The following is a 13,677-nucleotide window of genomic DNA, read 5'->3' on the forward strand; positions in this document are numbered from 1 at the left end:
AATCATGCATCTAAGAATAAAGACCTTGGTGGGGTGTATGTGTGGGGGTGGGAGTTTTCCACTGACTTATTTCAGGAAATCAAGCTGACAGAGTTTTTATTGCCTGAAATAACAACAAGGATGAGAGTGTGATGGGGGCAGCTCAGTGCTTTACGTGCTGTCATTCATCCCCCCAACCACCTTCTGAGGCAGGCACCCATTATTGCTGCCCCCCATTTTACAGATGAGGAGTCTGAAGCTTAGGAACCTGAGGTATCTTGCCCAAGGTCACACAGCCGGAATGCAGGGCTGCGGCTCTGAAAGCTGTGTGTTGCCCTGATACCACGCTGCCTCTCGAGTACCAGGTCCATCCTAGCAGGAGTGGGCCCTGGCCAGCGTATCTGCCAAGGGCTCTGCAGAAGCTCTGCTGGGGGACGGAGCAGGTGGCCCCCTGTATTCTGAATCTGGTTCTTCACTTCTGGAGACGGTTTCAGTTCTACCCTGAGGAGGGCTCTTTTAGTACCTTTCCTGAGGGACCTGGAACATCCAAGCATGGAGGCTCAGGGATACGTGCTGAACAAACTGAAATGCCTGGAAAGGCAAAAGGACTGTTGGTACAAAAACCAGCTACGGCGATTGACAGGTGGCCCCAACTGCCTGTTCTGCCTCACTGCCCTCTCTTCAGCCCTGTTCTGGCCAATTCCTGACAACACAACTAGAAAGAGCCCTGTGTCTTTAAATGACTTCCTCCTTTCCTCTTTTCTCAGAAAAGAGGCTCTAATAGAAAGAACCGAGGGCATCCCCGAGGCTGTGATCACCACAGCAGGGGCCCTGCAGCAGCAAGCCGGCCCCAGCCTGACCTCCAGCCACCCTGCCCAGGAAGCCTGAACACCCAACGTGCAGGGACACTTGGATGAGCTGCTCACAGTACAGAGGTGGCCCCAGCAAGCGCCAGCCCCAGGGCTGGGGGCTGGGGGCTGGGGACGGGGCCAGGCAGCGCGCTCCGGCACTCACCTGGAAGAGACCATGGTGGTGAACCACGCCGTCCTGCGTGTGGAGGAGGGAAAGCAGAGAGTACTCGGTGTGTAACAGCATCTTGCCTTGCCTCTCCTCTTGGCTTTCCATTCCTTGGTCCCCCCTCTCCTCAAGGGTAAGGATCTTTAGGAAGGCACATACACAAAAAAAAACAAAAAACAAAAACCAAAAACACCTTATTTACAAAACGGTGATTAGAATAAGAAAAGTGGGATTCACATTCACCATGCAACACTTGCACACACATGCACACATGTACACACGAAGCAGAACGTTTTTCTTAATGTGATGGCAATGTAATTTATGCACAGATAAAGCTCTTTAAATCAGCTGCGCAGAGCAAGACGGTGTGAACTTGATTGCTTCCTGGGAAAAAATGGCGCTACTCTTGTTCACAAGTGGTGTAGGTGCGAAGGTGGGAGGAGGGAAGAGCTTGGCTGGCAGGACGGCCCCTGGGTCCCCCACCTCCCCCACCCCTGGTGCCTCACTTACCTTCAGCTGATAGAAGTCATCTGTGCCGTCTTTCCTTGCCAAACACTGCACAATGCTTGGCACTGGTGAGTTGCCCAGACGGGGACCTATGGCACAGAGCCACCAGCTTACTCTTTAGAAGCCCTGTCCATCGTGGCATCATGTCACCACGTGGTCTTTTGGCTAGATCTCTTCAGGAAGGCACTACAGTTCATATCCACTGAACTCACCCCCCCATAACCCCAAGTTTCCTGGTGGAGAGTTCTCACAGTCTCCCCTCCAAAATGGAGGAGTATCTGTGCATCTCCCTGAGGTACACCTGGCCGTTCCAGGCACATCTCTCAAGAAGAGGGGTTTTTCAACAGTGGGTGCATCCTGGAATCTCTGAGGTGCGTGTTAGAAAAAGATATCCCAGCTGCAACCTGGGCCCTCTGAATCTGCAACTCCAGGTAAGGATCCAGGACACTACAGCTTTACCATATTCCCTGGTAGTCTGAGATAGCCACCTGGCTGCAATCCAAGTACCAGCTTTTGGGAACTTGTGTACTCCAGCTTGTCCTGTGACAGCACCCTGCCTGAGCTTTCAGAGTGTAAATCAGGTAAGTCACAGTGTCACTGCACTGCTATTAAGTGCAGTCCCTTAATAGCATTCCACTGCTCTTAATATGCAATCGAAACTCCTTTTTTGGCCCCCAAAGTCTTGCATGATTTGGTTCCTGTCCATCTTTCTGACTATGTGCCCTCTACCCCAACTGTACTCCACCTACACTGGGCTCTTAATTCCTAAGATGTTAAGCCCTTTCCTGCTTCTGGACCTCTGTGCTTGCTATTCCTTCTGCCTGAAATGCTTTTCTCCTGCTTTTCACATGACTGGCTCCTTCTCATACTCAGTGTCAGCTCAAATCACTTCCTCATACAGAACCTCCCTTGTCTACACTCTCTCTAGGCCCTTGTTAGCTCACATCATCTTGTTTACTTCCTTCCAGGCCCTCACCACTCCCAGTGATGATCCTGTGTGTTGTTTACTCTCTGTTCTTTTTCCAACTAGAATGTTAAGTTCGGTGAGGGCAGGGACTTGTCTGTCTTGTTCACTGCTGCACCCTGGCAAACACCCAGCTCACAGTAGCCGCTAAGAACTATCTGCTGAAAGACTGGGGCTAGAACTATCCTGTGCCCTTAAGTCCGGGATCCCATGCCAAATCAAGACTCACACTCAGTCTCTAGTTGCTAGGAGAACAGGCATCCTCAGGGCCCACCCCCTGCCACCCTGAGCACAAGGAATTTGGATTTGCTGGGCCTCCAACATCACGCCGAAAGGCCCTGCTGCTCCTCTGGACTGCTGGGAACCCCTAGTTCTGCAGGATTTCTGTGCCAACTTCACAGGAAGTTTGGGGGGGCTACACCAAATGCTTTGTGAAATTAACTGTGCCTTCCAAGAATGGTCAAAGAAGTGCCTTGGATTATGGACCTCAGGTTCTAGAGCTGCTTGTGTGCTTTCTGTGGGTGACATCCTGGGGGGCACACAGGAGTCGCTTAGGGAAGACACAGCCTGGCTCTCAGCTGAGACTGATCCAGGCCTGGTGCACACAGCAAAAATGACAGCTCTTGGTATGGAGTGGCCTAAGGCTCTGGATCTTCCACTAGCTCACACAGGCTCCAGCTAAAGTGATGAAACTAGGGCCAGGCCAAGGGTGGGTCAGGCCCCCCCCACCATGGTGGGTGTGGCATTTCACTCTGCAGAGCAGCAGGTCCGCTGTGCACGCCAGTGCGCCCTGCCCTGGCCTGACACCTCAACTTGCCTGGCGGTCAGAGGCTTACCCAGGATGAACGGTCCAGCTCTTTTTGCATTATTTCCGGAAATCCCACTTCCTAGAGCCTTTGCCCTGGCCGATGTTTCTCCAGCTCCTCTGTCTGATGCTCTCCGCTTCATTCTCAGCTCTAGACAAGACAGAAAAGAGTGTTTCTCACCCAGCAAGTCAGCAAGTTTCCTTATGCTAACCCAGCCTGCAAGTCTCTGACTTGGGGATGCATCACACAGCTGTAGCTGCTGGTCCTGCAGCCTCCTCCCCTCCCAGAGGAGCTTCAAAGGTTCCCATTGACAAAGAACTGTGGCTCCTTTACTTGGGACTAATTAGGGGCTTGAGGCGGAGGTACTTCAAGGCAGCAGGTATTGGCTGTAGATGTGGGCAGCCAGCCCACCTCAAAGGGGCCAAATGCAGAGAAGAGGACTGGGCTTCGTGCAGATGCAAACAGGGGTCTGTCTTGTTCACTACCCACCACAGAGACAGAGGATGCCAGCCCTGGAGTGATTGTTCTCAAAGCGAGGCCAAGTGGACCTGTGGAAACCCTACTGATCTGATCTTGGGCATGGTGGGGAGTGGGGCTCAGGAAATGGCACCATGAGGCCTGGGGATTCTTATGCTCACAAAGTGTGAGGATGACTGCCCTCAGAACTCTCTCAAGCTGTCCTTGACTCTTAGGTCAAGAATACCCCAAAGTCGTCAATGAGGGGTTTACTTTCTCTTTTCTTTTTCCTATTTTCAAATATTTCTTTAATTACTTTTAAGGAAAATATATTGTGCATTCAAGAACCAGTTAAGGATACCAATGGAGCTCGCTAAGCATTTGTTTTGCCTGGTAATCCTCATCTCCAGGGTTAAAATGAAAGGAGGACAGAGGAGCCAGATTCTAGAAGACATTAATCTCTAGACGTGGATTTTAAAAAAAAGATTTACTCCTTCCAGCTTTCACAGCTAACACCTTGGGAACGCAGTGTCCTGGAGGTGGAGCAGGAAACGTGTACACAGATGACTTCCACATGGGGAGCGCAGAGGGTCCTGGGGGTGCCCAGGGAAGCCTTCCCCGAGGAGACGCTACTAGAGTGGACTGGGCAAAGGGCAAGGTCATTCCAGGCAGAGGACCTGGGTGAGCAAATGAACACAGGTAAGAAGCGGCAGGTAAGCAACCCAAGCCTGAGTAGTTTCTGTTGCTGGAGTGTATAACATGAAGCAGGGAGTGGGGGAAAGGGCCAGATCTAGGGGAACTGATGACCATATTAGTTGTGTAGCTTTACCCTTCCCCAAAAGGCTTGGGAACACTGAACCTTGAAGTACCATGGCTTTTTTTCATACAAAACTAATTTGCATTTCCTACAAAAACATTAAAAATACAGATATGCAAAAATGAGTAAGGTTCTTATAATCTCACCACCCAGACATAATTACTATTGACATTCAAGCTGACTTTCCTGAGTCTGTGTTTGTATGTGTGTGTGCTTAACAGTTTTCATTATTACAAAAATTTGGACCACACCAATACCATTTTGTAAGTTTCCTTTTCTCTCACCTAAAATACGTTATGAGAGTGAATTTTATGGTATGTAAAATATAACTCAGTAAAACCATAAACAAAACAAAACAAAACAAAAACACTGTTAACATCCCTGTATGACAATATGCCTTTGCGGCAACACTTGAAATAGCTCTACAGTCTTCCTGGTAAGAATATATTGTGATTTATCAGACCACACCCCTATTCATGACATGTAGATTCTTTCCATTTTTTATATATTTTACTAACAGTTACACACGTACATCTTGGCACACTTGTCTCTCACCCTCAGGATAAATTCGAAGAAGTGGAACTGCAGGGTTGAATAAGTACAGGTTTTTAAAGGTGCTTGACATACACTGCCAGGCTGATCCCAGGGAGGCTGTGCCAATTCAGGCTCTAACAGCAGCCGTCCCAGAACCTGCACCAGAACTAAATATTTCCTTATTTTCTGAAAACTGCCAAATTGATGGGTAATAAAAAGCATATCATTGTTTAGATTCATAACTCTTTGATTATTCACGAGGTTGAACTTGTTTCACATACTAATTGTTTGTATGAATGATTTCTTTTATGAATTTCCAGTTCATATTATTTTTCCATTTTTTATTGCCTTGTGTATCTTATTGATTTTAGGAATTCTTTATACAATAAGGCTCTAACTAACATAGGATGTAGTTTTCTTAACCTTTTAACTTTTTTAATTAAAAAAATGTTAAATGTTTATGTAGTCAAATAGTTCTCTTTTCCTTTAGTTTGTTTTTGTTGTTCTATTTGGAAGGCTGCCCCTACTCTGAGAATAAGTGCATACTCACTAGTTAGCTTCAGTCTTTACATGCTGCCATTTTGGCCCTTATTCTGAACCCCAGGAGACCGACTCCATGCAGTGAACTGGAAAGTAGGAGAGGCAACCCAACTCACTTCCAGTCCAGTCTACCAGACTTGCTTCCCCTCTTCCCCAATTTGTTTTCAGAGTTGTGCCACTGAGGAACAGACCCACGATTTCATGCTGAGAATAACTAGAACCATATAATTCAGTAGGCCCACACAGTCCCCAGTGGGGCAGAAGCCATGGTTAGGCTTGGCCATGACTTTGCCAAAGAAGCTCATGCTGGAAGCAGATTCAAAGTCATCCACAAAAAAGCAAGAACGAAATTGCTTCCAGAAAAATCTTGAAAAGCTGGGCAGTACTGTATCAGCAACAGTGTTTCCACTCTTTGCCTGGCTAACTTCTACACATTTTTCTCTCAATTTAAATATCACTTCCTCAGAGAAGTCTTCCTCGATATTGCCACTACCAATGGGTCCCAGTTAGTCTCACTCAGGATCCTATCATTTTTATTCATGCCACTTTCCATATTTTGTGATCATGTTTGTGATTGTGTGTTTATATGGTTAATGTCTTTCCACCACCACTAGACTAAAAATTCACAAGGGAAAAAAAAAAATCCATTGCATCCCCGCTGCCTCCTGGCCCAGCAGACACTCCAGCTGGTGGTGACTCTGAGTGGGTCAGCAGCCCGGTGCTGGAGCTGCCCCTGCCCTGCTAGATGAGCTGGTTTCACTACCATTCTGGCCATGTTCTCCCTCTTGCCTGGAGCACTAAGCTGCCTCTCTCTCTTTCCGGTTCCCAGGAGAGTACCACGGAGGCTCCAGCCTATCTGTGTAGCCCCTGCCTAGGTGCCTACGCACAGGCGCAGTCTAGACGACAGTTTGCCGCGGGCAGCTGCAGCACAGGCTATGAGTGGGCGCAACCTGACCCCACCCCTTCCGCGCAGATCCACTCACGCACATGGCATGGGAACAGCTCCAAAATGTGGGCTGGCAGAAGGATGGGAGCAGACGGGCAGGGAGAGGGAAAGGATGCTGGCAGAGGAAGTGGCAGCAAGGCTGCTTCCCTACCTGAACATCCCCTCATGCCACCGGGAGCTGGGGAAGCAACGGAAGCATTGTGAAGAGGCAGGCGTGGAAAATCAGAAGCTGCTGCAGGCTCTCTAGTGGGTGACTACAGACAAACCCCCCAGGGAAAGGCCCTTCTGTTCCTGGCTCCCCAGCTGATGCACAGGGAGGATATGCCCCGCCCTCACATCATCTTGATGTGGCCCCTCCAGAGACACACCTGCAAATGCTCTGCAGATGTTCCCACGTGGGATGTTGCTTTGAGGGACCCCAACTTCACAGTGAGATCTGTGATGCAGAAGCTCTGGCAACCCTGGACTCAGAAGGATTTGTGGCCAGACCCCTATGTCCTCAGGCTGGGGTGAAGGGCCCTGGCTAAGAGGCAGCCATTTGCTTGGTGTCTCCTGGGCCCACTGCTCAGCTCCCCAGGAGCTCAGCAGTCCTGGCTTAGAAGTCTCTGGAGCTTTACGTCTGTTAACTATTCTGTGCGCTAACCTCCCAAGGAGCACCAGTTCCCTTAGAACCTGGACTCAAGATGGAGCTCAGTGAGGCACCAATGGGGGTAAGGGGTGGAGGTCAGGAGGGGGGCACTGAACGAGAACCCAGCCTGGCAATCCCCACTGCCTGCGGGGTGTGCTCCTCAATCCTGAACGCAGGGGATTCTGTGTACCTGGCTCAGCCTGGGGAAAGAGTTGTGGGCCTCAGCATGAGAGGGCCTCAGCTCTGTGACAGGCACCACAGCATGCTCAGAGAAGGGGATGCCTGCCCTACCCTGTCAATTTGGGTTTAAGTTCATCCTACTCCAGGGCTTCTGGGTGATGTGAATGCAACTTTCCCAGACAGTAATTGTGGATAAAATGAAGGTGCCTGTGGCCAGGATTCTCACCTGGCCCTGGTTGGCTAGCTCACTATACACGTGTGGGCAATGTGTCGTTACTGACTCTATACAAAGAGCCCTGCCCAGTGCTCTGGGCGACATGTTGGCATGGCTTCAAGGCTGCAGGAGAGCAGAGCAGAGGCTGGAGTGGTGGCAGCGCCGAGGACAAAGGCCCAAAGGATGGCTGTGCAGGCAGAGAGGCCCAGAGGATGGCTGTGCAGGCAGAGAAGCCCAGAGAGGCAGAGACCGGCCTGCTCCATGAAGACTTGCTCTGAGTGGATGGGATTCTAGTGACTGATCTGCCACTCTAGTGATTGAAAGTTAGGTATAACCCTTTCACCCCAAGAATGTTTTACTGTCATTTCTTTGGTCACTTTGAATCCATAGTGAACTTGCCCAGGGCTAAAACCCATTGGCAAGATAGCAATGAATGACAAATAAAGTTCTAAGTCCATGATGCTGAGTCCAGGGGTGTAGTATGACAGGGTACATGACAATTGGGTGAGGTAGAGCCAGGCAGGGCATGTTTCAACACCATCAATCCCAAAAGGAGGTGGGCTGCAAAGAGAGGTGGTACTGAGACCTCTCCAGCTCAGTTTTTCCTCAGCTCCACCCATCCACAAAGCAGGGAAAGCCTGGCCAAGGCAAGGAGGGGCCCAACACTCATACCAGGAGGCATCCCCGCAGGCCTCCACACAGGTGCACAGATGCACGGCCCCAGGCAGAGGACACATGTGTGCACAGAGAGCCAGAGTGAGTCCCCATCCCCCACAAACATGAGGGATAGCGACAGGCCTGCTCACATGTGCAGGAAGTTCTGCACTCAACTTTGTCCTAGGCTTCTTGTTGCAATTTCTGGGTTCCTGGAGAGATGGGTGACCCTGAAAACCTAACCAGTGAAGGCAGAATGAAAGGGCAGTCACCTCAAGAAGCAAACAGTGGACCCTGGCCCAGTACACTACTTACTGTGTATGCATGTGTGACAACAACAGCTGGTGGCCAACACTTGTCAGTAGCTTCTAATGCCTGGTAGGAGCCAAGGGACTGTATCTACCCTGCAGGGTAGGGCTTAGCTGATGGTGTCAAGATTCAGGCTGCCTCTGTGAGCAGCCCCTATCCCCACAAACCCTGCCGTGCACCCTCCCTGCCACCCTCGCCAGGTTTCTTGGCTCTGTCAAACAGAACAAGCCAAACAGAATGAAAGTTCCTGAGCTACGCAGGCCTCTGTCTTCTGGACTTTACTTTTGGCAGTGTCTACTGAAGGCAGGGACCCTGCAACTCTGTCCAGCCTACCTGGCATCTGAAAGTGAGGGCAGAGTTCCTACCCATTCCTGGCCTCAGTACTGTCTGCCACGCATGTGTTAAGGGTCTGTGTGTCAAGATCTGTACAAGACCCCAGAAGGGAGGGGAAGAGTCTCTGCCCTAGAATACTAAGGCAACAGAACGACACGGTTAGCAAGTGATTCTGCACTCAGAGATGAAAGCTGTCCTGTGCCTGGCCCAGTCACCCTTACCATCTTGACTTACCATCTTGACCTACATAACCCACAGTGGCTGGGAATCTCTGAGTCAGAACTAGGGTTTTGGAGTAAGCCAAACTTGGTTCAAACTCCAGCACCATCACTTAATAGTGATGAGATTTGGGGCAAGTTACTTATTCATTCTTCTGTATCTACAAAATTCTGAGTTCAACGCCTACCTTACAAGATTGGTCTAAGGATTAAGTGGAATAACCCACTCAAGAGGTTTGGCAGAGTACCTAGTAGCATACTGAAAGCATTCGATAAACTGTGCTGTTATCAGCTTAAACACAGTCGCTTTGCATTTCTCCCTCCAAGCAGAAAGGGATAGTTGGGCCCCGAACTGGAGAGGTGGGGAGCAGGAGGAGCGTGGTAACCAGACTGAAGGCTTAAGAGACCTTGAACCTGCCGCTGCTGGCCTGCAACTACAGTCTGGCGGGGTCTGACAGCCAGCCTGAGTGACATGTTCAGCTCAGTGTGGGGACCAGAGGGGCCTGGAGGTTAGCTAAGCTGCTCAGGTAGAGGGATGCTGGGCAGTGCCAGGTACACACTCTCTAGTGGAGGGCAGACTATAGTTCTGTGGGCCAATGGGAGCACCTGCTCTTTTGAGCAGAGGTGCACAGCATCTCACCCTCATTTTGCTCACTGGTCTGTCAGGGAAGGAGAGGCTAGAGCACCAGCTGGCAATGGCCAACTGAGATCACAGTAAGGGCCTGTCTAGGGTGATGAGGCCACCCCAAATGGGTCTGTCATCATGATCCACTTGCAGGGCAGGGAGGAGTCTGGAATTAAGACCTAGTGTCTCTAGTCCAAGATTTCTTGGACCAGGATTGGGAGAGAGGGACAGAGTACATATACTGGGGTGTGAAAGTTTTTACTATTGAAGAACATAACTTCTGGGTGTACGCAATTTCCAAAACAACTGAATTGTGCAATGAAAAGACCTGAAATTCACTGTGTGTAAACATACCTTAATTAAAATAAAAGCAAGCTGCAAACTTAACTAAATGGTCAAAGTTAATATCACCAATAAAAGAATTAACGGACATCATGTTACTCCTGATATGATGCACTTAGAATCACTTACGTTATTATTTTTTTTTTTGCCAAAATGCCTAACTTGAATCTGATCATGAGACAAACCCAAACTGAGGAACATTCAACAAACAGGCCCGTATGTTTAAAAAACATCAAGTCGAATATGCACCCCTATGTTTATCGCAGCACTATTTACAATAGCCAAGAAATGGAAGCAACCTAAGTGTCCATCAGTAGATGAATGGATAAAGCAGATGTGGTACATATACACAATGGAATACTATTCAGCCATAAGAAGAAAACAAATCCTACCATTTGCAATAACATGGATGGAGTTGGAGGGTATTATGCTCAATGAAATAAACCAGGTGGAGAAAGACAAGTACTGATTTCACTCATCTGTGGAGTATAAGAACAAAGCAAAAACTGAAGGAACAAAACAGCAGCAGAATCACAGAACCCAAGAATGGACTACAGTTACCAAAGGGAAAGGGACTGGGGAGGATGGGTGGGAAGGGAGGGAGAAGGGGAATAAGGAGCATTACGATCAGCACACATAACATAGGGGAGGCCACAGGGAAGGCAGTATAGCACAGAGAAGACAAGTAGTGACTCTATAGCATGTACTATGCTGACGGACAGTGACTGTAATGGGGTATGTGGTAGGGACTTGATAATGGGGGAATCTAGTAACCACAATGTTGCCCATGTGATTTTATATTAATGATAGAAAGAAAGAAAAGGAAGAGAGAGAGAGAAAGAAAAGAAAAAAAGAAAGAAAAGAGAAAAGAAAGGAAGAAAGGAAGAAAGAAAGAAAGAGAGAGAGAGAAAGAGAAAGAGAGAAAGAAAAGGAAGGAAGGAAGGAAGGAAGGAAGGAAGGAAGGAAGGAAGGAAGGAAGGAAGGAAGGAAAAACATCAAGTTGATGTTTAAAGAAAGGCTAAAGAACTCATTTAGACTGAAGGAGATGAAAGGCATATGACAAGTAAATATGATGTGTGATTCTGGGGGGACAAGTTATAAAGGACATGCCTGGGCAACTGGCAAAATCTGAATATGGATTGAATATTAGATGACAGAATTATGTTGACATTAAACTTCCTGAATTTGAAAATTGTATTGTGGTTATATATGAGAATGTCCTTCATTCTCATATATAACCACCAACTCATAATACCCTCCAACTCCATCCATGTTATTGCAAATGGTAGGATTTATTTTCTTCTTATGGCTGAATAGTATTCCATTGTGTATATGTACCACATCTGCTTTATCCATTCATCTACTGATGGACACTTAGGTTGCTTCCATTTCTTGGCTATTGTAAATAGTGCTGTGATAAACATAGGGGTGCATATTCGACTTGATGTTTTTTAAACATACGGGCCTGTTTGTTGAATGTTCCTCAGTTTGGGTTTGTCTCATGATCAGATTCAAGTTAGGCATTTTGGCAAAAAAAAAAATAATAACGTAAGTGATTCTAAGTGCATCATATCAGGAGTAACATGATGTCCGTTCAGGTGACAAATGTTGGGAAGTATTTGGGGGTGAGGTCACAATGTCTGCAATTTACCCTCAGGTACCCAGAGACAGAGGAGCAAGTGTAACCAGCTGGGATAGCTCCCAAGACCCTGGAGGAAACTGCTGTCCAGATTCACAGGTTCAAAGGAATTTCTTGTGGGCACAAAGCCCACAGTGAAAGAACTTGGAATCTCATACTTGTTGGCATGAATAGGACTTCAGTCTTGAATGTCCCCCTTCCTCTCTCCCAAACACTGTGCCAAAGGAATGGTGGTGGGGGTGGGGTGGGGATGGGGGTGAAAAATGAGGCTGTTGTGCAATCTCCAGGTCTGCCACGTGGTGGCTTTCTGCAGCATATCTTCAAAGGGTTTCTGCACCAGGTGTAAGTTGGGGAGTGGGGGCACTGCCCTCCATGAGGCTGATCAGGACGGTGCAGAAATGACTCCAGCAGAAGACCCCACCTCAGCTACCTGCATAACTGGGGCTGGACAAACAGACCCCAGCAGGCTGCACTTTCTCCTCTGCTCAGGGACCTGGGACTGTAGTATCTCTGTCTGCTGTGGGGGTCCTCCAACATTCCCATGGTCTTCAGGAAGAAACCCAACTCCTCAGTAAGCCTGGCCAGACCCAGGCTACCTCTCCAGCCTCACTACCCTTCTATACACCCTAAATCCAGCCATACCAAATGGCTCACAATTCCGAGTGTGCCATGGACATCCTTGCCCTGACTGCCTCTCCCTGGTTGGCTCATCCCGTTCCGTCAGTCCTCACTGGCATCACCTTCTGAAGCCATCCTTTCCTCCTCCACTCCCAGGGCGCCTGAGCATACCCCATCCCCTCCCACTGCAGGAGGCTATAGCCCCTGGTTTATCTGTCTGACTCTCCCATCCTGGGCTATGGGCTCCCTACTCCAATAGAGTAGCCCCCACTGAGGAGTGAACCCCATCCACAGGATGCCTGCAGCTGAAGCCCAACCCCTCACTGGCAAAGGGGCAGAGTAGCCCCCTTCTTGCCGAATCCAGCAAAAAGATCTGTTTTCCTGCAGCAAGATTGGGCATGTATGAGTGACAGCCTGGCCTGTCCCTTACACCAGTAACAAGCCCTCCTGGCCACTCTAGGTTTGTAGCATGAAGGTCCTTCTGCTGGTCAGAAAAATTCCTACCACTTGCTTCCCCCAAACAAGAGGACTTCCAGCCCAACTGTGCTCGCTGACTACACCCTGAAAGACAGAATGAGTCTTGAGGTGAGTGGTGTGAAATCTGAATACATGCCCTAACTAAGATCATGTGGATCCACGCTTTATAGACCAGACTCCCTCCATACTAGAGGGCTGCCAGTTCCCTGGAAAATTCCCCAGGCCCCTTCCTGGATGGGGAATTTTGGACTTAGAACCCACGTGGGAGGTTCACACCCTCACATTAACTATCACAACAACTAACTTTTGCACACGGCTTTATAGCTGACAAAGCACTTTCAAATACATGGTTGTAACTTACTGACCCCCAACACCCATGGCCCCCAAACACAGCATTTTCTAGAAAAAGGAGTTGAGACTCAGAGATACTGAGAGATCTGCCTCAAGTCTCCTGGCTAGCTGGTGAGACAGTTGAGATACGAACACAGGTTTTCCAATTCTGAATCTCATGACCTTGTTCAAATGCTAGTTTCTGTCACTCACTTTCTTAGTGACCTGAATTAGTCACTTACCCTTTGTGGGCCTCAGTTTTCTCATCTGTCAAATAGGGGTGACTGAAGGATCAGAAGTGATTCCATGGCTGGTGGTGTCACAAGGTCTTTGCTGAATGAAAGGTGAGTGTTCCCTGCTCCATGCTGAGGTGATCTCCCTGGTGTCAAGTCTCTCCAGGTGCATACCTTCTTAACCGTCATTTGATTGGCAGCTACTGCTTGCCAGGACAGTTCTTCGTATTTCCTACATTTTCCTTAAGTCTCACAACCTTTTGAAGTAAAGATTTCCTCCTTTTACTGTTGACCTGGAGACCCTGGCCCAG

At 48.7% G+C, this 13,677-nt stretch overlaps 1 protein-coding gene across 4 annotated transcripts in view; it reads right to left on the reverse strand.

The window, feature by feature from the left end:
- Nucleotides 1–13,677, reverse strand: part of STK40 (serine/threonine kinase 40) — a 38,798-nt gene that overhangs the window by 15,812 nt on the left and 9,309 nt on the right. For 3 of the 4 annotated variants that reach the window (XM_037021295.2, XM_017666376.3, XM_017666377.3), the window contains exons 2-4: nt 3,304–3,423; nt 1,507–1,592; nt 994–1,137 (exon numbers count right to left, since the gene is read on the reverse strand). In XM_037021295.2, coding sequence (XP_036877190.1) covers nt 994–1,137; nt 1,507–1,592; nt 3,304–3,415 — 342 coding nt within the window. In that variant the 5' untranslated portion in view covers nt 3,416–3,423. Of the gene's footprint in view, nt 1–993; nt 1,138–1,506; nt 1,593–3,303; nt 3,424–4,220; nt 4,407–13,677 lie in introns of all 4 variants that reach the window. The other variant, XM_037021294.2, reaches the window with a different exon arrangement.

The sequence above is a fragment of the Manis javanica genome, chromosome 4 (assembly GCF_040802235.1).
Source record: "Manis javanica isolate MJ-LG chromosome 4, MJ_LKY, whole genome shotgun sequence".
NCBI classification, from domain to species: domain Eukaryota; kingdom Metazoa; phylum Chordata; class Mammalia; order Pholidota; family Manidae; genus Manis; species Manis javanica.